Source organism: Heteronotia binoei, chromosome 8 (genome assembly GCF_032191835.1).
Source record: "Heteronotia binoei isolate CCM8104 ecotype False Entrance Well chromosome 8, APGP_CSIRO_Hbin_v1, whole genome shotgun sequence".
In the NCBI taxonomy this organism is placed as follows: domain Eukaryota; kingdom Metazoa; phylum Chordata; class Lepidosauria; order Squamata; family Gekkonidae; genus Heteronotia; species Heteronotia binoei.
The window spans coordinates 82,628,601-82,653,759 of NC_083230.1; the positions used below are offsets into that span (position 1 = coordinate 82,628,601).

The following is a 25,159-nucleotide window of genomic DNA, read 5'->3' on the forward strand; positions in this document are numbered from 1 at the left end:
GATGGCTCAGGCTGAGTAGTTTGAAACTAAATCCAGTGAAGACAGAGGTCCTTTGCTTGGGTTGGTGTGGTCCGGGAAGGGAAATTCCCCTGCCAGCCTTTGACGGTGCACCACTGACAGTGGCGCACAGGGTCAGGAGCTTGGGGGTACTACTGGAGCCTGCCCTGAAAATGGAGGCCAAGATAGCAGCCACTGCTAAGTTCGCATTTTTTCATCTTAGGCGGGCAAGGCAGCTGGCTCCTTTCCTGGAACACAGTGACCTGGCAACAGTGATCCATGCAACGGTCACCTCGAGGTTGGACTACTGTAATGCCCTCTACATGGGGCTGCCCCTGTGCCGAACCTGAAAGTTGCAGCTAGTGCAGAATGCCGCTGCCCGGCTGTTATTAGGGCTTCCTAGGTGGGAGCAAATTCAGTCGGGGCTCCGGGGACTGCACTGGCTGCCAATAATATACCGGGTTCAGTACAAGGTGTTGGTTATTACCTTTAAAGCCCTATATGGCCTTGGACCTGCCTACCTTAGGGACCGTCTCTCCCCACATGTTCACCAAAGAGTACTCAGATCTGGTTCCCAAAATCTGCTAGTAATCCCTGGGCCGAAGAAGGCCTGTCTGAAGTCAACCAGGGATAGGGCCTTTTCAATCACAGCCCCCTGCTGGTGGAACCAGCTACCGGAGGAGGTGAGGGCCTTGCGGAACCTTGGGCAGTTCCACAAGGCCTGTAAGAGCCAGTTTGTTGTAGTGGTTAAGTGTGCGGACTCTTATCTGGGAGAACCGGGTTTGATTCCCCACTCCTCCACTTGCACCTGCTGGAATGGCCTTGGTTCAGCTGTAGCTCTGGCAGAGGTTGTCCTTGGAAGGGCAGCTGCTATGAGAACCCTCTCAGCCCCACCCACCTCACAGGGTGTCTGTAGTGGGGGAGGAAGGTAAAGGAGATTGTGAGCCGCTCTGAGACTCTTTGAGGTGGAGGGCAGGATATAAATCCAATATCTTCTTCTTTGTAAGACGGTCCTCTTCCGGTTGGCATATAACTAACTGGTATTTAAAAACTGCGAAGGAAGGCTGTGAGAATAGCACCGAACTGTCAGACTGTCTGTTCTTGTTTTACTGTTTTAACTATTGTAAATTACTGCATATGCATTTTAATAGTTATTAATCTTATTGTTCTAGATTTTATGTTGTAAGCCGCCCTAAACCCGCCTCGGTGGGGAGGGCGGGATATAAATCGAATAAATAAATAAATTTGACTCCCTCTGCTGCTCAAATGTTTGCTGTGGTTTATGGAAGGAGTTATCCCCAACCCTCTATTTCTGTTCCCACTGTGGAGGAGGAAGAGTACCTAACACCTGCATCTTCATGACAGAAAGCATCCAAAGTGATGAGAGATCCTTGAAAACAGGTTGTGCAAAAGCTGGAAATGAACCTGCTGGCAGCTATAATCAGCCCCCAACCACCAATTGCTCCTAGTCCAGCGCTTCTAATTTATCAAAAAGGTGGCAGAGCAGTTTTTAAACTAAATCTTGGGGGAAAGCCGACAGGAGATGGAATGTCTCTGGTTCGGGAGGACTCATCTCAAAGAGATGAAGGGTTGGCTTCTATTTTTCTACCGAGTAACGGATCAGAGTTGTCCACTGTGATGGTGACAAACAGTATGGACTGTCTGCCAGAGTCTCGAGGCGGCAGGACAGAGGTGGCGGGCCTAGCTTGCCTGGGAAATTATAAATGTTTGTATGCAAATGCTAGAAGTGTCCGAAGTAAAATTGGTGAATTGGAATGTTTAGTGTTGGGAGAAAACATAGACATTGTGGGAATTTCAGAAACTTGGTGGAATGAGGAGAATCAGTGGGACACGGTGATTCCTGGATATAAGTTATATCGGAAGGATAGGGAGGGAAGGGTTGGAGGTGGGGTGGCTCTGTATGTCAGAGAGGATATACGGTCCAGTAAGACTGAGGTCAGAGAATTAGATTCCCTTTTAGAAATGCTTTGGGTTGAAATAGAGGACCCAAAAGGAAATTTAACTATGGGAGTTTGTTATTGCCCACCAAATCAAAAGAGAGAGGACGATTATAATATGATGGAAGGATTAAAGATAGCGGCTAAACGTAAAAACTGTGTCGTAATCGGTGATTTTAACTACCCGCAGATTGATTGGGTCAATATGTGTTCTGGTCGAGAGAAAGAGATTGAGTTTCTTGATGCTCTCAATGACTGTGCTATGGAGCAGATGGTCTCAGAACCTACCAGAGGTGGGGCGATCCTGGATCTGGTCCTAAGTAATGCCCAAGACTTAGTGAGAGACGTAAAAGTGATTGCGCCGCTTGGGAACAGTGTCCATAATGTTATTGATTTCACCGTTTGTATAAATAGGGAGTTGCCCAAAAAGACCGCCACAACACATTTAACTTTAAAAGGGGTAAATTCTCTGAGATGAGGAGGCATGTGAGGAGGAAACTGAAAGGAAAGGTAAATATGGTCAAAACCCTTGGGGAAGCTTGGAGACTATTTAAAACTATAATCCTAGAAGCTCAGATAAAATACATACCACAAGTTAGGAAAGGCACAAACAGGTATAAGAAGAGGCCAGCATGGTTAACAAACAAAGTAATGGAAGCTGTAAAAGGTAAGAAGGACTCCTTTAAGCGGTGGAAAACCAGTCCAAGTGAGATTAATAAAAGGGAACACAGGCAGTGGCAAATCAAATGCAAGACTGTGATCAGGCAGGCAAAAAGGGACTATGAGGAGCATATTGCAAAAAACATAAAGACCAACAATAAAAATTTCTTCAAATATATTAGAAGTAGGAAACCAGCCAGGGAAGCAGTGGGGCCCTTGGATGACCATGGGGTAAAAGGATTACTGAAGGAGGATGGGGAAATGGCTGAGAAGCTGAATGCATTTTTTGCCTCCGTCTTCACCGTGGAAGATGAGAAGTGTTTGCCTGCCCCAGAACCACTAATATTGGAAGGGGTGTTGAAAGACCTGAGTCAGATTGAGGTGACAAAAGAGGAGGTCCTACAACTGATAGACAAATTAAAAACTAACAAGTCACCGGGTCCGGATGGCATACATCCGAGAGTTCTGAAAGAACTCAAAGTTGAACTTGTGGATCTTCTAACAAAAATCTGTAATCTTTCATTGAAATCTGCCTCTGTTCCTGAGGACTGGAAGGTAGCAAATGTCACCCCCATCTTTAAAAAGGGTTCCAGAGGAGATCCAGGAAATTACAGGCCAGTCAGTCTGACTTCAATACCGGGAAAGTTGGTAGAAACCATTATCAAGGACAGAATGAGTAGGCACATTGATGAACACAGGTTATTGAGGAAGACTCAGCATGGGTTCTGTAAGGGAAGATCTTGCCTCACTAACCTGTTACATTTCTTTGAGGGGGTAAACAAACTTGTGGACAAAGGAGACCCGATAGATGTTGTTTACCTTGACTTCCAGAAAACTTTTGATAAAGTTCCTCATCAAAGGCTCCTTAGAAAGCTTGAGAGTCATGGAGTAAAAGGACAGGTCCTCTTGTGCATCAAAAACTGGCTGAGTAATAGGAAGCAGAGAGTGAGTATAAATGGGCAATTTTCGCAGTGGAGGACGGTAAGCAGTGGGGTGCCGCAGGGCTCGGTACTGGGTCCCATGCTCTTTAACTTGTTCATAAATGATTTAGAGTTGGGAGTGAGCAGTGAAGTGGCCAAATTTGCGGATGACACTAAATTGTTCAGGGTGGTGAGAACCAGAGAGGATTGTGAGGAACTCCAAAGGGATCTGTTGAGGCTGGGTGAGTGGGCGTCAACGTGGCAGATGCGGTTCAATGTGGCCAAGTGCAAAGTAATGCACATTGGGGCCAAGAATCCCAGCTACAAATACAAGTTGATGGGGTGTGAACTGGCAGAGACTGACCAAGAGAGAGATCTTGGGGTCGTGGTAGATAATTCACTGAAAATGTCAAGGCAGTGTGCATTTGCAATAAAAAAGGCCAACGCCATGCTGGGAATTATTAGGAAGGGAATTGAAAACAAATCAGCCAGTATCATAATGCCCCTGTATAAATCGATGGTGCGGTCTCATTTGGAGTACTGTGTGCAGTTCTGGTCGCCGCACCTCAAAAAGGATATTATAGCATTGGAGAAAGTTCAGAAAAGGGCAACTAGAATGATTAAAGGGCTGGAACACCTTCCTTATGAAGAAAGGTTGAAATGCTTAGGGCTCTTTAGCTTGGAGAAACGTCGACTGAGGGGTGACATGATAGAGGTTTACAAGATAATGCATGGGATGGAGAAAGTAGAGAAAGAAGTACTTTTCTCCCTTTCTCACAATACGAGAACTCGTGGGCATTCGATGAAATTGCTGAGCAGACAGGTTAAAACGGATAAAAGGAAGTACTTCTTCACCCAAAGGGTGATTAACATGTGGAATTCACTGCCACAGGAGGTGGTGGCGGCCACAAGCATGGCCACCTTCAAGAGGGGGTTAGATAAAAATATGGAGCAGAGGTCCATCAGTGGTTATTAGCCACAGTGTGTGTGTGTGTGTGTGTGTATATATATATATATATATATATTTGGCCGCTGTGTGACACAGAATGTTGGACTGGATGGGCCATTGGCCTGATCTAACATGGCTTCTCTTATGTTCTTATGTTCTTAGTGCCTCTGCTCCCAGATGATTTTGCTGTTCAAATGGATCTTCCAGCACCCCAAAGCTGTCACCCCACCCCCCACAGTCACCTCCACATTCTCACATACCAGAGATTCCTTGGGTGAGGTGGGAAGAGACAAGCTTTGCCTCTTGGACTAAAATTCAGAAACCTTCAGTCCCATGTTTCCATTTCCTCATATCAATACTGCAATGTAAGAAGTACTCTTGAATTGCAGGTGCTTGAGAACAAAGTTCATTAGGTAGAAAAGAAAAAAAAATTCTCCCTTCCATGTAAAAAAAAAGAGAGGAGGAGGGAGAAAGAATATGTGTATGCAAACAAAGGTGGGGTTTTGAAAAAGAGTCAAAATAGTATCAACTGCAAAGAACTTGAAGGATCTCTTTTACGCACAAAAAGTGATTGGGGACACTGAGTTTAACTCTGAAAAAAAAAAGGTAGTCCCCTGTGCAAGCACCAGTCGTTTCCAACTCTGGGGTGTCATTGCTTTCACAACGTTTTCACAGCAGACTTTTTACGGGGTGGTTTGTCATTGCCTTCCCCAGTCATCTACACTTTCCCCCCAGAGATTGCCAAAAGCCCGTTTACGACATTCCCTTCCACTCTTGTGTAGCCAAGAAACAGAATTCAAAAAGGGCTCTAGCAGATAGGAACTGCCTCAGTTGAGTCCTTATTATTCCCAGTGAGTTCTATGGACAATGGAAGCAGGCAATTGGACCAAATGACTGAGATCACCAGCAGCTGAAAGCATTTTTGGTGGCATCCTAGTTATGACCCTAGGTGCCTGCCTTTCCTCTCTCCCATTTAAGTAATGTTTGCCACGCATTCCTCGGTGCAAAGTGCTACCAGTACCTGTCCATATCACTAGATTGCCTAAACCCTACCAAGAGGGTTCCTAAAGGATACAGTTTCTCTTTTTTTTCCTGCCACCCCCTGCATTTTAACTCAAGAATGGCCACAAGGGAGTGCTATTTGTCCTGTGTACTGCTATCAGTAGAGATAGGTTTTCAGAACTGGGCAAACAGCATTCCCCCTGGGGCCATTTGTGATGACAGCACAGGTGGGTGACTTCAAAGCCCCTTCCCTTCATGCTGAAGTTCCAGTTCAAAATGGGCCCCCACAAACTGGGCAAGTAAAATAATAAAACAATGGGAGCTGTGCACATGGAATTTCCAATGCATTGTACAGTTGTGGCAACACATTTATCCTAGAGTTTTCCAAAGTGGAGGGGAAGATATTTGCAAAATATCACAGGAACAAACACATCTACTGTAAATCAGTTTAAACCCTGGTTTACAAACAGTTAATAAACTTTGAAAAGCCATTCATTTGATAACTCTACTTTATGTGGCAAGTCAAATCTGGAGTCTAGCTTGTCTAAGAGAGCTGATCCTTACAGCCTTCCTCCAGAACAGTAAGCTTCTGGATGGATATGGTGCATAAGAACATAAGCCATGTTGGTTCAAGCCAATGGCTGATCTAGTCCAACACTCTAACCAATTTCACAACAGACCTTTAATCCTGGTTTAGTCCCGTCTCCAAACTGACATTCTACACTAGAATCATAGAATCAGATAAACCAACTCTGTGTTCTATGATTTTAGTGTAGAATGTCAGCTTGAGGAAAGGACTAAACCAGGATTAAAGGTCTAGTGTGAAATTGATGTCACATAGTGGCCAAAACCCAAGTGCCGCATTGAAGCTTCTCTGCCCCACCAGACTGGCTCCATTTTATTGTTTACATCTGTCAAGTCATTTTCACCATCTTGGATTCATAGCCAGATATTCAATACAACACAAACAATTGCTGATTTGTTCACTAAGCATTACAGTTCTGTTTGGAAGCTGAGTGACTGGAGACAATACAAAGACCTGAACCATTTTCAGCTCTTCTTTACCTAAAAAAAACCTGCCCTAACACAAGATTGCCTAGTTAATGTTTGATTGTCTCAAGATCACCCCTCTGCTGCTCAAATGTTTGCTGTGGTCTATGGAAGGAGTCAGGGCTTTTTTGTTTGTTTGAGCAGGAACGCACAGGAACACAGTTCTGGCTGTGTCAGGGGGTGTGGACTAATATGCAAATGAGTTCCTGCTGGACATTTTCTACAAAAAGAGCCCTGGAAGGAGTTATGTCCAAAAATGAAAAATCCACTCAGAACCAGAATACTTTCAAGAGCCTCAAAGTTCTTTTACCACAGTAATGTGCCCCAAGACATCCTGGCACCTAATGAAAAAAAAATCCAGGTATTTCTTTTCCTCTTATCCCCAACAGGAAAAATAATATTTCCAAAGATTCCCTGAGGGCCTGATGAATGTGCATGTATGGGTCTGTACATTTGCTCATCCTGGCAGGGGTGGGGGAGTGCAGTTTAAGTTCCACAGGGCCTGTAAGACCGAACTATTCAAACTCGCCTTTAATGGTATGGGGGAGGTGGCTATTCCAAAGCAACCATTCACTCTAGGCAAACTGATCTTGATCATCTAGAGATCAACTGTAATAGTGGGAGATCTTCATGTACCACTTGGAGGGTGGCTGGCAACCCTACCCTACTTGCACCAGATATATGTAACACATAGTTTGGGCCTGTATCCACAACAAACAAGCAGCAGTTACACATTGCCAGGATAACAAAGATGATCCAAAGGAAGGGACTTGGGTATGCAAAGATTCACAAAGCACTTTAAATACAGATTTGCCAGGAACACGCCAATCAGTGGTTCTGGAAAAAGATTCGAGGCTTTCTCTGCACTGACAAAATCTGGACTTCACCCTAGTTCGTCAAACCAAGACTGCTTCTAGATAGGGTCACCAGAATGCATCCCCAGCTATGGCAGCACAAGCAAGCAGCTGGAGAGCACATTGGAACAGCACCTCCTATTCTGCCATCATTACCACTCTCTGCTGTTGCCCCGGATCAGAAGCAAGGTCCAATTTGCTAGAACCCCTGTGGGCTGGAAATGTTCCCATCCCCTACAAAGTTGCATTGCAGAGCCATACTGTAGAGTTGCATGGAACGTGTAATGATCCAGTGCAGTACAAAAGCACAAAACAAGTCCAGTCAAGGGCAGTGTTCTCTCTAAGCTGAGTTAGTGTGAGCTAGCGCACAGATTTTTAGCCTCCAGCTCACACATTTTTGTCTTAGCTCAGGAAGGATGACCCCAGATCACACTAGTTTATGCAGTAGCTCACAACTTTAATGCCAGTAGCTCACAAAACAGAATTTTTGCTCTCAAGAGTCTGCAGCTTAGAGGGAACATTGGTCAAGGAATCAGAGAGAGGTGAGAGATAAGTGTACAGTAAGATTCCCCATGACTTTCTGAAAACAGAGCATAGTTCTACCCCACTCCCTGTTGAGAGGAGGGTGGAGCATCCACCATGCAGTTTCCTCTTTAAACAGGAGAAAAACAGATTTTGTTTTTGTGGGAAAGCAAAGTAGTTTCCCTAATGACGTTGTTTTGTTCTGGGGACAGATTTCCGGGAGCAAGACTCCAAGAAGCTATTTTCAAAGAACGCAGAGTGGTGCTGCTAAAGCACTCATGTCAGGCTTCCTGCCCGAAAGAGGTTGGAAGCCCAAACAGGGGGCAGCACACACCCCAGTCCTCGCGCCATCCATCGGAGGCTTGGCAGCAGCCTTGCTTTCCCACAGTAGCGGCTCTATTACTGTTTTGGAACAGAACACTGCAGCCTCCCCCCTGCCTCCTTCTCCCTTTCAGTCTGCAGGGGTCCCTGCTTGGCAGCTCCCAGCTCCCTCTCTTCATCAATGAATGCTTGGTGATAAGCCAATCTATGCAAAAAGCATTCCTGGCTTCCCCCACCTTTAGTACAAACAGAGAGAGGGAAATCTGACTCCGCACTTGAGTGGATGGGGGAGGGGATTCACTCTCCCCCCCCCCCCCCATTCCTCCAATTGCAATCTAATTGCGGCAAGGGAGAAAGCATTATATTTGCTGGAGGGAATCTTATTTGAGCCAAGAAGTGGACTTGTTTGTTTTTCCAGCCTTCTTTGGTTCTCCATTTCCTCCCCCTACCCAATGAGTTCTGACAAGCCCTGACATTCACCTCACCCTCAACATTATATAAGGATCCCCCCTGCTTTAAAAAAAAACCCACTAGCAACAAACAGTTATGAGTTTAGCCAAACCATGAGGGAGAGACTAATTTATCCCAGGCCGAGGTGATACAACCCAAAGGATTCACCTGGTCTACTGTGGCTGGGATACTCTACCAGGGTTGTGAGCTCTGGGGTTAGGAAACTCTTGGAGATTTTGGGGCCAAGCCTGGAGTGGACAGAGTTTGGTGAAGAGAGGGGACTCATCAGCAGGAATGTGGTGACATAAGAGTGCACCCTTTGAAGCTGCCAGCTTTATCCAGGGGAACTTGAACGCTGTAGCCTGGAGATCAGTTGTACTTCTGGAGACCAACTGTAATTCTGGAAGAACTCCATGCCCCACCTCCCAGTAATGCCCTTCAAACAAAGTTAGACTCCAGTGGCATCTTTAAGGCCAACAAAGTTTAATTATGAGTGCCCTAAGCAATACTCCCTCTAAGCTGTTGAGTCTTGTGAGCAAAAATTCTTCTTTGTGAGCTACTGACATTAAAGTTGTGAGCTACTGCATAAATTAGCTTGGTCTGGGGCCATTTTTTCTGAGTTAAGACAAAAATGTGTGCACCGGAAGCTAAAAAACTGAACTAGTTCACACTAACTCAGCTCAGAGGGAACACTGGCCCTAAGTCATTTATCCTTAATGGCAGAGAGAGACCTAACCGATACCATCATCAACAACATTTATATCACTGCCTTGAGTGCCATTTAAAACAGAAAGGGAGGATAACCATCTTCCAAATAAACAAAGTATACAAGATAAGTGTTTAGTAGTTGCTCCACAATACAGACAGGAACAACATATTCTGAAAAGAGGAGCACACTTTCCAGATGTAAAACAAACATATATTCACAACAAGCAACATTTGGCAGATTTTTAAAAACATGGTACTTTCTCTATTCTTTTAGAGGAAAAGGAAAGGATAGCTCATGTTGGCACATGAGCTGAAGGCCCTGGTTGAAGAAACCCAGCAAAGATTCAAGTGGAGTGCATGTAAGGTGGTAACATATCAGTTTCTTCATGCCAAGGAGAGCTACTTCCTGGTCTAGGATCTCCCCACCCCCAAGTGTATAGTGGTGGTGGGGGCTAGTTGTCATACTTAAGACCAACATGATGATTAGGTGATCTGAAAACCTCCCACAGGCAATGAGATTGAAGTGCAACTTAGGAACAAGAAAGCTTATCTGTCCCTAAGCCCTGACCTCACTGACAGTGTAGCCAAAGTGCCTCCCAGAGAGTCAGCTGCGCACACGCCCAAATTGCACTCCCACAGTCTGCAGCTGTTGGAATTACTTTCCTGTCATTGCTGGTGGAAGGTGTGGACTAGGGGACCACACCCCCAAGGAGAAAAGGCATGCAGGGGGCAGGAGGGCCAAGGCTGGCTCCATTCATATAAAGAACTCACCACCTGAGCTTAAAGTCAGTTTTGCCCTATTGACTTTAGAGGGATGGGATCAGTCAAGGGCTTAATTGCACTCAGTGAACTGAGCTGTTGGCTATGGATCAGAATTAAAAGACTAACATCTTAGGGGAAAAGACAGAGGCTTATAAAATGATGTGTGGTGTGGGAAAAGTGGAGAGCTTTCTCTCTCTCTTCCCCCCTAAGACTAGAACCAGGGAACACCCCATGAAACTGATGTGCAGGATATTCAGGACAGAGAAAAGAAAAATACTTTTCCACAACATTAATTCAGGGAACTTGCCACCATAGAATACGGCATATGATGAAGGAAGCTTTGATTCTCAAAAGCTTACACCTCAAAAAATCTTGTTGGCTTCTAGATTTGAACCTAACAGGATGTAGTGATTTGCTCAAGTTTTGATAGCTTTAAAAAGCAAATAGACAAATTTATACATAATGGCTATTAACTAGAATGGCCAAATTGAACCTCAGTATTCAGAGGCAGCTTATCTCTGAACAGCAGTTGCTGGAAAGGGCAACAACTGGGATGCCAGAGCCTTCTTTGTCCCCAATGGGGGACTTTGGGGGGCATTCCTGGAGAGGAGGGAACATTCCCCAACGCAATAATGATATAACACAGAAGTGACATCATCACGTTGGGGACCAGGACCCTGCACACCTGAAGTCCAAGTAGCAAATCTGACACTGGAGTTCAAGTTATGAGCCCCCCTCCCTCCCGGCTTCTTCCACATTGGGGCTATCATCCATAGCAAGAAGGCAAGATTTTGGCCACTATGGAAGGAGGACAATGGGCCATTGACTGATCCTCTTATTAATCAAATAGATTAAACCAATTCTCCTTGTTGCTGCCTCAAGTAGTCTCCAAAAAAGCGTCATTACAAATTTATGGCCTCTTCAGGAAAATAGTAACTGTAGCTACAATAAAAATTCTACTAGGCACTGTTGTCTTTGATACAGGGAGGCTCATTTATACTCTAGAATAGGGGTTCCCATCCTGTGGCCCATCCCCAAGCCTTTTCTGTGCGGCACTCCAACTTGTTTGTTTGCTGCTATCACCCTCAATGCATTTTCCTTAAGACCTACATTGTTCTTCCTGCCTCAGGAGGCCCCATCTACTGCCATTCTTCTTGTCCCTTTCACACAAAAAACACAAGAGCAACATACGGTAATTTATTCTTGTTGGCATGGTTCCTTCTGTCAGCCGCCTTCTGGTCTTATCCTCTACACCAACATTTTGGCCATTCTGGGTGGTCTGCTAGCCAAAAAAGTGCAGGTACCCATACCACTCAGCTTTTTCACACTCCCTCTACATGCATTACCATGTTGACAGCTACGTATGTGTGTGAGGAAGATAAAGCAGCTATATGAATGGGTACAGGGGATGTCTGGCCTGCTTTTGCTGAAAAAGTGGGGAAGGGACAGTAAAAGGGGTGCTATTTTGGGGATGGGGGGAGAGATACGAAGTGTTTTGCATACCAAACATTTCTAGAGGCTCCTCCAAGTGGCTTCCAAGGTTACTGGTGAGGTTGCTGCTGCAGACAAAAGCATTTTTCCTTTCTCAACAAGAGCTGGTTGCTCTGACTTCTTGCCTTGCTTGCTCCTCCCACATCCACTCCAGCTAGGAGTCTTCTCATGCATCTGTGATTGCAAGAGCCTGTGAGTGGCCCCTTGGGTACAGAGGGAAAAAGTACTCTTAGCCAGGAAGCTTATGGGATTCCCCTTCCCACATCTTCCTCCAGTCAAGTTCCCTTGCCCACAGCTGCCATTTTGCTTCTCATGATTCAGGCTTGGCTGGCAAGCAGTGATGTGTATGTGCACCCTGCATAGAATTTGAAGCCAACTTAAAGGCATATCCTGTGCTTCAGGTGAGAGGCTGCTCTTTCATTTGCTCTTTCTCTCTAACTGCCCTTTTTTGGAGGGCTCCCAATTTTTAAAGTATTAAAATATGTAGATTTAAACTTCCAGTCAATGTGTTTATTAAGAAATAAACCTTATAGTATTCAATGTACTTAGGATTGCAACTCTGCCATCTGGTAGGTCAGATTCATGATCCTTTTTAAAAAAATTCTTCCTAGCCTGTGCATATGGGCCAATATACCTGGAAAATTTAGTAGATAGGGAGGTAGGGGTCTCTTCTTTGCCATGGTTGAAATGAAAATCCCCAGCTAATAGCAGCTAGAGTAGGGTGGATCTGATGGGAAAGGGAAGAGTTGGGCCCCTAAAATTATATTTGTCATATTTTTATTCATTTATTATATTAAAACTCTGTACCTGCCACTCTGCTAAAAATTCTGTAAGATGTCTGCAAAAGAAAGTGCTGTTTCAAAGACACAAAAATTTGAAGATGAGCACAGTGTCTTTAATGACAAATGGACTACTGAGTACTTTTTTGTTTTGAACGATAAAGCAGTTAGCCTGATATGTCTTGAAACAGTATTAAAGGAGAACCATGTTAAAAAGCATGTCTGAGTCCTATCACAAGAACTACTCAATATATCAAGGAGAGATGCAAGTTAATAAGATAAAGCAAAATAGTTTAGAAAGCACGTTGAAGAGAACCTGTATACTGTGAGGGTCAGCTATCATGTTTGCTAAATGCGTTCATTGCTAAGAGTTGGTAGACTGATGGTGAATTTGTTTAAAAGTTCATGGTTAAATAATGGAGGAAACGTGCCCTAATAAGATATCTTGTGTTCGTTGTGTCAGTTCATTTTATCTGCATCTACAGATCACCAAGTGAGTTAAACTACTAGGGGAAGAGCTGCATATGTTACTTAATGTCATGGCAAAAAGTTATGATTTTTTCCCCTTTGAAATCAGATGAAAGCAATGACACTGTAGACACTACTCAGCTACTAATTTTTATCAGGGGAATAGATTCCAACTTCAGAATTACAGGACAATTATGTGCACTGCAGAGTTTGAAAGGCACTACAACTGCAGAAAACATTCTTCTACTGATTTACACACCTTCAAAATCTTGGTCTGAGTCAGGATAATTTCAAAAGCATCACAACTGATGGTGCAAGAAATATGATGGGAAGTAAAACTGGTATAGTTGCAAGAATCAATGAAGAAAATGAAGCAATATTGAAATTAAATGGTACACTTCCCATGCAATTTCACTGTATCACCAATCACAGCAAACCTTGTGTACTAAGATTCTTCAGAGGGAAAGTGTGATGTGTATCATTGTATCCAGAATTAATTACATCAGGCATCATGCTCTCATTCACCATCAGTTTCAAAAGTTTCTTTCAGAAACAGATGCAGAATATGGATATGTATTGTACCACGCAGAAGTTAGATAGCTTAACAGAGGCAAAGTCCTCAAATTTTTTTTTTCAGCCTTCATCATGAAATAGAAGTCTTTCTCAAAGAGAAAAGAAAAGGTCAAGAAGTGCTTTCTGACCCTGGATGGATTTTTGATTTGACTTTCTTAACTGGTATCACAGAGCATCTGAACACATTGAATCTAAGTTTGCAGGGGAAAGGAAGGATTAAGTGAGGCATATTGTGACCTGAAAGCTTCTGAAGCAAAACCAAACATTTTTGTGAAGCAAGTTAGTGAAGATAACTTTTCAAACTTCTCATGCTGCAATGGACTAAAATTTGAGAAGGTCTCTCGGCTTGGCTTCGCGAACGAAGATTTAAGAAGGGTGCAATAGTCCACGTTTGCTGCAGGCTCGCTGGTGGCTGACAAGACCAATGTGGGACAGGCAGGTCCGGCCACAGCGGCTGCAGGGAAAAGTCTGATTTAGGGTTGGTCCTGTAGCAGTGCGAAGGTCAGGAATTTACAATTCAATGTTGAAAGACACATCAGAGCACTAAACCTACTGCAGGTGGAATTCCAGAAAAAATTCACTGATTGTCATAAGCATGGAAAGGAAATAAGAATGTTTCAGAATCCATTTGAAGTAGTACCAGAAGATGCAAGTAACTTTTTTTCAGATTACACCAATTGATTTGTGAGCCAGTAATCTCAGGTAGCAGCCCTGTGGCGCAAAGTGGCAAAGCTGCAATATTGCAGTCAGAGCCCTCTGCTCATGACCTGAGTTCAATCCCGGCGGAAGCTGGTTTCAGGTAGCCGGCTCAGGTTGACTCAGCCTTCCATCCTTCCAAGGTCGGTAAAATAAGGACCCAGCTTGCTGGGGGGAAAGTGTAGATGACTGGGGAAGGCAAAGGCAAACCACTCCATAAAAACTCTGCCATGAAAACGTTGTGAAAGCAACACCACCCCAGAGTCGGAAACGACTGGTGCTTGCACAGAGGACTACCTTTTTAATCATCTCAGAGATATTTACAAAGAAAATAGTCTGTAAGATTTCTATTCTGGTCTACCTGATGTATTTACCAAATCTAAAGAAATTTGCTGCAGGCATGTTCACAGTCTTTGGCACCACATACATCTATGAACAAACTTTTTCCAAGATGAAAATTGTGAAAAACAAGTGTAGGTCATGACTTATGGATGAGCATTTATATGACATTTTAGGGGTATCTGTCACAATCTTTGATTGGACATTAATGCCTTGGATAAGAGAAAAAAGCCACAAAAAGCACAATGACTGGGAAAGCATGTGTAGCTAGGCAAAAGGATTATGTAGTAAAATATTGCTCCAAAATGGATTGCATTCAAGTTCACATTTCTTCATTGACCTCTGAATGTTTACTTTTGATCTAAATAGGTAGGTTAATAATTTTGTTATATTTTGATTTAAGATATGGCCCTCTTTAGGCATTGGGCACTCTAATGCAGCCCCCATTTGCCGGAAGGTTAGGGACTCCTACTCCAGAGATCTTGCCCAACCCTAAAGCTGTCTGATTACCTCACATGACTGTGACATAATAAGTACTACACGCTCAGTGCATGCATTTCAGTCTCCATGCATTTGTGGAATATGAGCTACCAAAGAAGAAACAAGATCACTGACAACCAACAAAACACAGGGGAATGAACTTCCACTCAGCGTGGGGGGGGAGGTATTTGTGGATTCCCTGCATTGTGCTGGGGGTTGGACAAGATGACCCTGGAGATCTCATCCAACTCTATGATTCTATAAGTCTATGATTCTAAGTAGATCTGGATTGCAGTGTTTGAACCATCAAGCCACTGATCTGTACTGACTGGCCGCCCCAGTGATAAACTGTCCATTCTAGTGGTCAAGTTTTATCTTTTCTTGCTGTTGTTTCTCCAATTATATTACAGTTTACATGTCAACTGTAAGAATCAAAGAATACTTCTTCCACAGCTTCTTCCAGAGAGCCCCCTGGACAGTCATGAAATACACAATTAAAATAACTGCATTTGAAAAATATCACCAGAAAAAAAAAAAAGAATGATTACAGTCCTGCTACATTTCTGAAAGCAAAAATGTTGTCGGTCAGTCTGTCTGTCTCACACAGACACACAAAAACTATATTAGTATACTGATAAGGATTGCCAACCTCCAGGTGGCACCTGGAGATTTCCCACTATTACAATTGATCTCCGGGAGACAGCAATCAATTTTCCCTGGAAAAAATGGCTGCTGGGGGGGGGGGGACTCTATTGCATTAGACCTGCTAAGACCCCTCCCCACCCCCCAAAAAAATCACCAGGTATTTTTCAACTTCTATTTGACCATTCCCTTGACCTTAAGCAAACTTTGATTCTTACTAACTCCTCCAGGAAATCCCCTCCTTGGAAAATCAGGAAAGTCCAGTGCAATTCAAAATTAGTCTAGTCACTCTCCAAAGTACAACAGCACGTTCATGTCTTTCTACAACAGACCAAGAGCTGCTTCATGCACTACCAGCAGCAAGAAAGAAAATATGTTGTCAAGTGGTTGAAGGGCAGGGTTTTTTTTCTGGGGGAGCACAGAGTTTCGGAACCTCTTAATAGAAAAAAAATTCTCAAAAAATGTTCAAACGTTCATGAGGGGCACCTGTGTGGTTCTCCTTCATTTCCCTCTTGAGAGTTCCGGCACTTTTTCCCAGAAAAAAGACCCTGCTAAGTAAGGAGCCTGTGCATGTCTGGCAAATGGAAAGCTCAGTTGGACCTAAGCATGTATTTGCTGCTGGTTTTCAGGTATATAAATGTCCTTTTTTGCAGAAACTGTGGTCCCATTGTGGTCAAGATGGAGGCAAAAATCTGTTTGTGCTGTGCAGTATGTAAAGCAGCTCAGCACAGCTGCTCCTCCAGCAGACAGCAACTTCGTCACTCTACCTGTCTTGGCTGCAATCCACCCACCAATTAAACGGCTTCATTAAAAGCCAGCAGGAAATCTAAGCCTCCTGGAGTACTACAAAATTGCATCAAAAAACAGTGGGCTCAAATGGTATCCATTGCACTTTTTGCCACTAAAAGCACAGCAGTGATAAAACACTACTACATACAAAGGGCAGGATCAAGTTCTTTCACAATATCCATCCCATTATAAGAGCCACAAATGCCATCTTATGCATACTGTTCAGGTTACTCCTACTCCCATGCAATGCTGGATTTCTCCTGTTTGGGAACTCACTGAATAACTTTTACTGTCACTCAGGTAGACAGGTAGAGGGGCGGATATGCAAATGGATAGCAAAACTACTCTAACCAACTGCTGGGAGGGGGAAAAAATCACCAGCACTGAATAGCACTATGCCCAGCACTTCCAGGAAACTGCAAGGCATTGTTCCATTTCACAAACTGTCTATGAATTATGGAAAGGCTGTTGAATTATGCAGAAGCTTTCCTGTCATTCTCCAGGCCATTCCAAATGCAGGTGTGGTCACAAAACCACCCCAGGGAACTGCTGATCGATCGAGATACGTGTGAATCTCAAAATACAGGAACCCACGAACACATGCAAGAAACAGACTACCTAAATACACTTGTAAAGGGATTACATTCCCCTGAACACAACAGGGTCACACAGATAACCCTGGACAGAGAGTTGTGCTGCCTGGATGTGGCAAACTAAGATGCCTCCTAGCAGTTCAGTTCTAGTATTGAAGGTGGTGGTAGAGCTTGACCAGTTATAGCTTGTTTAGCTTTGGGGTTGGATTACACATGAACTATACCGTGCATTCTAATTCGTAGCTCACCACCTAGTCTGAGGCCCTCTCAAACGATGCAGAAGAGAATGGTCCCCACATTTCTAGCACAAGTTGACTGCATCTTTCTTATAATGCTTGCAGGTTATTTGCATACCTGAAAATACTGAGTGTGCATGTTTCCCACAAGCCAGTAATTCTCAAGAGCCTATTTAGAGCTGCAAAGAATGGGGGTTGGGTTGTGTAGGGAAACAAAATGCCACGGATCTTGATCACTCAGGGAGTCCACAGATCTGGCTATATTCTGCAATTTGGCTTCATCCATATGGAGGTTCTTTCTCACCATGGATCTCAAACTGCAATGGGGGGGAGGAGGGAAGTACCCATACAACATCATCCTTCCATCATCTGCTTACCAGGTTTTCCCCATCCTCAACATGTTCTCTCTCAAACCTGGTTTAGTATGATCTTTCCAGAAAAAACTCAGTCCAAGCATGTTAGCAAATAATCGGACAGGAAGGTGCATTTTTTTTTTAAGATCCCAGCTACATTAACCCCATTTTCCTTGCTTCAGCGCCCCCACGTACATGGCAACCATTTTCCTCTGGCACCTCTGAATGCAGTGAAACTGGTAACTCATGGATTAAAGTGGGCACAAAACTCTTGTGTGTGGATACTCCAATGCCAGTACAAATACTCCTGCATTCACAGCACCAATGACAGAGAAACCGAAACTCCCTCATTACATGGATATAGCCAGTGTTTGGACTGGATACATGTGGTGTCCAGGGAGCCCAGAGGGAGTCTGAGAGCCCGTGATAGTTCTCGGCAACCCTGATTGCATCATTGACAGTTGGAAACTTTTCAGTATCAGCCAAACAGACTTAATGACTTTAGGCCTATTCCACTGTATTATTTGAACTTCCTGTTCTGCAAAGAGAGCTAGTCAAACTTCATCTTCTTCTAGCCAAGAAGAAATCTAATTAAGCAGCCATGTCTGCTCATGGTCTCAACTACTGAGCATGAAGAGCCCAGAACAATGAATAAGAGAATTTTGTACAGCTTGAACACTTGCTACCACTTGGTCCAATAAACTTTGTAACAGGAGAAATCAGTTACCGCTTGCACAGATCTCTTAGAGGCATTGAAGCCCTATGCTGTGTGGAATCGTGAAACTCCACTTCCAGTAGTTTCTGAACAAAACTCTATTGGCAGGGCCTGTTAATAAAATATTTGGAAACCCACTGAGTCAGCTTAAGGACAGAGGGGCTAATTTGATCAGGGAAGCAGGTATTGTCAGGTGCTTAACCCTCTCCCACATACATTACTCCAACCTAAATCAAATCCATACATTTGTTACTAGCTTTGCTGGGGGAGGGAGTATAAGTACCTGCATTTATTCCTCCTAGCAGGACTAAAAGCTTGAGGAAAGAGAAATTTAGTTGATAAAATAGTACAAGGGAGAAAGGCTAATTCCCATCACCACCACGGCTGCTTTCAAGTAAGGAAAAAGACATCATCATATTACAAATGTATGAGGCTGCCAAGTACAAAGACAGAACTTTGGGGCATCAACTCAGCACTGTCCCTTCTGACTGGCGACAGCACCTAAACAGAGAAACATGAGATGCTTAAATTGGGTGCACAAGAAAACTTTTGGCTATATTGTGGTTCAAAAACAAAAAAAAGGCAGAGGTTTCAGATTCCAACATCTCAGTCTCTTTATCTGCTAAACAGGAGTTTGATATATAGTGTGGAGGACAACGCTGGCCCAAGGGCACTGCCACTACATCACTGCGGAGAGAAGACTTTCTAAACACCCAGTACACAGTATCCCATTGGGAATGCTAGGGGCTGATCTTTAAATGCTCTCACCTGCAGCCCCTCACCCCAAAATCAAATCTGGTTTTGACCCTCACAGTCTGAGATTCCAGAGATGTCACAACTGAATTTAGTACCATTTTGCTAAACTGGGAGAGGGAAGTCCATGGAAATACCAATTAAGTAGATGCACTCGGACCGATTTTGCACTAGGGCTTGTTCCGGGTAGAAAGCCCTTTTGCCCCCGGGGCTTCTCTCCATTTTTGCATAAGCTGCCACGGAGCTGCTAGTCCCTACGATGCTTTTCCGCAGCAAGCAGAAACCTTGTCAAAGGATCTCACTAGCTGCAGAATAGCAGCACACCAACTCGCAGCTCCAGGGCAACTTGTTGGAAAACAGAGAGAAGCTCCGGGAGCAAAAGGGCTCTCCACCCGGAACAAGCCTAGTGCGAAATCAGTCTCTGTTTTGATTTCACACTGTGTCACACACACTAATTGCGTGCTCAAGTACTGTTTTGCCATTTTGAATAATCAGTTTTCAAACAGCTTGCAGCCTCAGGTATGATATATCAGAACTTCTAATGTACTTAACCCTTTCAGCCAAACTTAGTGTGAATCACTGTACTGCTTTTCATGCCAGGAGTCTTAACTTATGATTCCCTGGTGGGTAGCCGTGTTGGTCTATCTTTGTTCTTATGATACTCTGAAATGCTTTAATCAACCATAAGAAACAAATAATCCCCTCTTTCTGGGCTTTATTCTCCAATAGTAATATAAGAAATCTCTTCCAGTTCTAAAAGACAACTCCCAGGATTTTTGAGGAAACCCAAAAGTTATAACTCAAAACCTATTTATTTAGATGTACCCTTTGTGCACAAATGAAGGGAAATCATCACCACTGCTCCGTTGATTTCAAGAACCACTGCTGCCTTCAGAAATCAGCTGATTCTCCAGTGTTTACTAGAGTGTTTCGTACAGGCTTGTTTGCAGCTTGTTCCTAATTATTCCTAATGCTATAATAAGTAGCCTAATGTAACTAAAACCAACATAGCAATTACACATGGAAGACTGCAGACTAGCAAGAGATTTTTATGCAGTATGGCCATTTTAAAAGAGTGTCTCCTGATATTAACTACAGGTGCATCTCAACAAACCAGCTGTCTTCAACCCCTTATGAGAAGCCCTCTTGACAAATGTAACTGGATTTTCCTTCAAACAGGCCAGTCTTAAGAGTTAGGTGTGTGCAAGCCTCTTGGTTTTAATAGGATCAGACTTTGCAAATGTGCTTAGGATCACAGCTTATTACACACATGACTTGGTCCTCCAATGAAGCCCAGAGAGCTTGCTTCCATTTAAATTAGTGAAGTGTGCAGGGAATAGTTCTCATTACAAAAGAAGATTATGCCCAGTTTCTGCACACTCCAGTCTAAAGGAAAGCACAAGCTGTTAAACAGATCTTTTCCTGTCAGATCTCCTGTACCTTTAACACCTACCAGGCCGGGGGGGGGGGTAATACAGAAGGTCAAGCTTTTCTCTTCAGCCCATCTTCCAACTTTGAAGAAATTTTAACTGTTCAGTTCCATCCTGTTCTCTTCCTGTTCAGAAGAAACACAAGAACCCTGCTAGTGCAGTGGAATGGTTAGGACAAGGATTTGAAAAACCAGACTGAACTCCCACTAAGCCATGGGAACTTTCTGGGTGACTGTGAGCCAGTAATTCTCACACACCTTCACCTACCTCACAGGCCTATTGTGAAGATGAAAGAGAGGAGTGGAGAACAATGCTTTACACTGTACTGGGGGCAGGGGGAGCAGGGTATAAACCTCTTCATGTGAGATGGCACTTCTTCACAGTTTTAAGAACCTGGTCCCTCAAAAGCAAGACTCCAGTCTTAAAACCAACCACTTATCGACTGGTTGGTCTGAAGACCAACTGATTGTATTTAATGGAACATCTTCTTTCTCTGTGAGCCATTTTGGTATAGTGGTTACTTATCTGGGAGAACCAGGTTTGATTCCCCATTCCTTCACATGCAACAGCTGGAGTGCCCATGAGTCAGTCATAACTCTCTCAAAGCTGTTCCTCTCTCAGACCTGTTCCTCTCAAGAGCAGTTTCTGCTAGAGCTCTAGAACATAAAAGAAGCCATGTTGGATCAGGCAAATGGCCTATCCAGTCCAATACTCTTGTGTCACACAGTGGCCAAAAAATTAGGTGCCATCTGGAGATCCATCAGGCCTGGATGAGCCACCTACCTCACAGGGTGTCTGTTGCAGGGAGGGGAAGGGAAAGGAGATTGTAAGCTGCTCTGAGACTCTAAGTGAAAAGTGGGGAATAAATCCAATATCTTTTCTTCTTCTCTCAATCTATGAAGCTCCCAGTTATGCAGTATTGAGACCTTACAACCAATCCTTTGCCCATTTGTTGGAAAATAAATCACAAATAAGATCAATGACATTTCCTGAGAAGTGTAGCGAAGGCTGTGTGGTGTTATGACTAGCCTAGGACCAGACAGACCCATTCACCAGAAAGATCCCTGGGTGACCCTGGATCTGTTGCTTTCTGCTCACAGGGCTGTCAGAAGAATGAACATCCACACTGCCCTCAGCACCTTAGAAGAAAGGCAAAACAAACAAGAATAATAAAGACATAAAAGAATTATCAGTCTGAGCCTTTCCATACTACTAGTGAAATCAACAGGAATTTCTCCTAAGAGAAGAGCATACTACACCTCTTAAGAACAGTATCAACACCTTTTAAGAACAGTATCTGAGTTATACGGGGAAAATTCAAAACAGCCCAAGCCCCTTACTTCATATTTACTTGCCCAATGTTGGCCCATAAACTTCACAGCTAATGTACATTTATTGATATATATCACACAACATCAGCAGTGAGAGAAAATCCAATGAAAGAAATCTTTCTCAGCAAGAAGAAGACAACTACAGATTACAGAAGAACACAACTAACTCAAACCCACACTGCAGTTGTCTTCCATTTTCTTGATAAAATCATTACCATGAAGCTTGCTTGTTTCAACTACAGGCTTCTTTTCTTTGCCATACTTCTGGTATATGTCTCTTCAGGAAGCCTTTGCTACCTCTTCTCCAAGCTGGTGCTAGTGCTCTTCTTTCCCACCTGGGACTGATTGATATAAATTGCCCTCCAAACGCAAGTCTTTAGTTAATTATGTTTTCTAGCCCATGCTCATGACTTGCTTTATATTCCTCAAAATAGTGAAACCAATGTATTGCAAAGGATGCCCAAGTCCTTCTGCTGTCCTTGCTTGGTCATGATTAGGACCCAAGGCTGTGTTCAGAAGTGACACAGCAGCATCTCCAGTAGGCTCAGAGATTAAAACAAAAGCACTTGGAAGTTAAGTCTGAGCAAGTCTGTGAGACTTTCTTCTAAATCCAGGAGTGGGCTGTTAATTGGCAAACTGCTTTCCAGACTTTAGGGCTTACTTTTCCTGTAAGATTTCCCCCCCTCTCAAGGTAGGAGAAGAGGGTCCTTTTCATCACATTACAGCTTTACAAAAATGTACCAAATGAATGAATAAGAAGAGGGAATGATGGGTGATCCTGACATCTCCAACTTAAACTTCGCTTTCACAGTCTTGCTTTCTTCCTTACTTGCAATATTCATTTTCAAATACTGGCTAATACCAGGAGAAGTATCCTAATAGTGGAGCTAAAGACAACACAGCAATTACCATTACTAGGATTGGAAGGCATGTGTTAGAAAGATATTTTTAAACCGTGTGGCTGTATGGCTTGCTCCCTGCTGTGTCAATGACCTGCTTCTTGCAGTTTTATTAAATTAAACAGAAGCCACAACTTTCAAGTGAGCCTAATAGCTTAGGAATCCAAAGGCATTTGAGATCAGCAGGGCTTTTTTAAAGCAGGAACGTACAGGAATGCAGTTCCAGCTGGTTTGGTATCAAGGGGTGGGGCCTAATATGTAAATTAGTTCCTGCTGGGATTTTTCTACAAAAAAAGCCCTGGAGATCAGGGTTGAAGTTTATTAGTCTGAAAAAGGCTCAGGACAGGAACTGATAGGGTCACATCTTATTTCTCTTCAGGTGGTTGTATTTCAGACTGCGGGTGATGGCTCATGTCACTGAATGTTTCTGCGTGGAAAAAAATGTTTCCTATGCATAGGAAACTAGCATGATAAGGAGATGACCAGGCTAAAATTCTTATTCTTAATGTTTCGTTTTCTGTGCATATGATTTATTGATTTTATACAGAGGAGATTTTAGTCATGTAGTCTTCCACTTTCACTCTGAGGTGAATATGGCATAGGCCTAGTTTGTGAGAAATATTGTATTGTGAGCCACCTTGACATGGTTGTCAACCTCCAGGTGGTGGCTGGAGACCTCCTGCTATTACAATTGATCTCCAGGCAACAGAGATCAGTTCACTTGGAGAAAATGACCACTTTCGAAGGTGGATTCTATGGCATTGAAGTCCCTCCCTCCCCAAATCTCCCCTCCTCAGGCTCCTCCCCAAAAACTTCTTGGTATTTCCCAGCACAGAGCTGGCAATCCTATACTTTGAACACATTGTGGAGAGGCAGGATGATATTGTCAGTAAATAACTAGGGCTTCTCCAGCAGAACTAGCATCTAGCCTTGGGTTTTCCAGACTTGCAAAAGAAGTGGCACCCTACTGTTCTAAAGTAAAACTCTTATATCACAAAAAGGTTTCCATTAAGAACCTATAAGGATGATCTTTCCTCAGAAGCGTCCACTTCCCTCTGTTTCATGCTGTATCACTATTCCGTAAATCCTACATTCTTTCTGACTGGAAGGAGGCAAGCCCCTGATCAGTAATTCATGGCAGTGCAGTGACTCAGTGCAGAGGCACAACAAAGAGCCTCATCTCAGGGGGATGATTCTTCTGTTATTCATGTATAGATGCAATAGGCAGCCTCTCCCTCTCCCCAGATGCCTGGACCTGGTCAATAATTAAATATTTCTTAAGGTATTTAGTTTGGGAATTACTGATCCAGATGCTTTGGAGGCTTGACTCAGGACCATGCACCTGGACTCTTCTTTATTGCACAAAGTCATATTTGCAGTTTATGCTCAGCGGTGCTTGCGTGCTGGGTGGCCAACTTTTTTTTCTGGCCCTACTCCTGCACCTTTATTACTGAGATTAAGCAGCTGAAACTTTTCCCGGCCTGGAAGATAAAGGGATGGGAAAAGCTTCCCCTGCTTAATAACTCTATCCAAGCTGATGGTAAAGATCCAAGAGCAAAGCTGGGAAACACTGGTCACCTCCTTGTTAACACAGGAGAAGCTCCCAGCCAATTCTTAAAACTAAGGTATTTCCAGTGCTTTTTTTGAGCAGGAACACACAGGAACGCAGTTCCGGCTGGCTATGCATCAGGGAGTGTGGCCTAATATGCAAATAAGTTCCTGCTGGGCTTTTTCTACCAAAAAAGTCCTGGGTATTTCTATCTGCAGTTGGTGCCAGTGCTCTCCCAAGAGAAAGGGATACATTTTGTTTGGAATAAACAGCTAATGCCCAGCAACATTCAAGTAATCTTTGACTGGCCAAGAACTGATAGTACCACTAAGATGCATTTGTTTTAATCACTTGACCAGAATAAGGCTTCATTTTATCCAAACTGTTTTCCCAGACCACAGCTGCCGAATCTATTTCTGGTACCAAGGCTAACTTTGGGAATATGTTAAATAAAAGATAACAGCTCTGAGCATGTAAAGAGTACTTTCTTTCTCACCACTGAGAATCCACAGCCTAATGTAGAGACTCTCTGCAGATGATGTGGCTTCCTGATCAGCCAGATCTCTCCCAGCACTGTCCTTTGGAAAAATTAAGCACTGGTGAATACCGATGCTTATTGGGGCTGGGGGAGTTCCTAGCTGCCTAAGTAGCCAAATACAGGAGGAAAAGGGGTAGAGGACACAGCCTCTCTTGGCTGAAGTAAGCATCCCTACCTGAATCATTTATGCATTTATTTCTTGTGCCCTCTGTCCAACCAGCATACTCAAATCAGCTTACAAAGTAAACTGTAATAAAAACACAAAACACCAGAAGAGTAATGCATAACTAATAAGCTAGCATTAAAAAGCCAGACAGAGCATACTGACAGCACAGAACAGTTAGCAGACTCT

At 43.6% G+C, this 25,159-nt stretch overlaps 1 protein-coding gene across 3 annotated transcripts in view; it reads right to left on the bottom strand.

Annotated features, from left to right (window-relative positions):
• MGAT3 (beta-1,4-mannosyl-glycoprotein 4-beta-N-acetylglucosaminyltransferase) overlaps positions 1–25,159 on the bottom strand; it is a 60,188-nt gene that overhangs the window by 23,975 nt on the left and 11,054 nt on the right. The window contains exon 1 of one of the 3 annotated variants that reach the window (XM_060245428.1): positions 22,037–22,150. The exons of 1 other annotated variant lie outside the window; for it this stretch is intronic. Coding sequence is in view for 1 of the 2 variants with exons in the window: in XM_060245425.1 (XP_060101408.1) it covers positions 21,999–22,039 (41 nt within the window). In the remaining variant the exon portion in view is untranslated. Of the gene's footprint in view, positions 1–21,998; positions 22,151–25,159 lie in introns of those variants that run through there. One more of the 3 variants, XM_060245425.1, reaches the window with a different exon arrangement.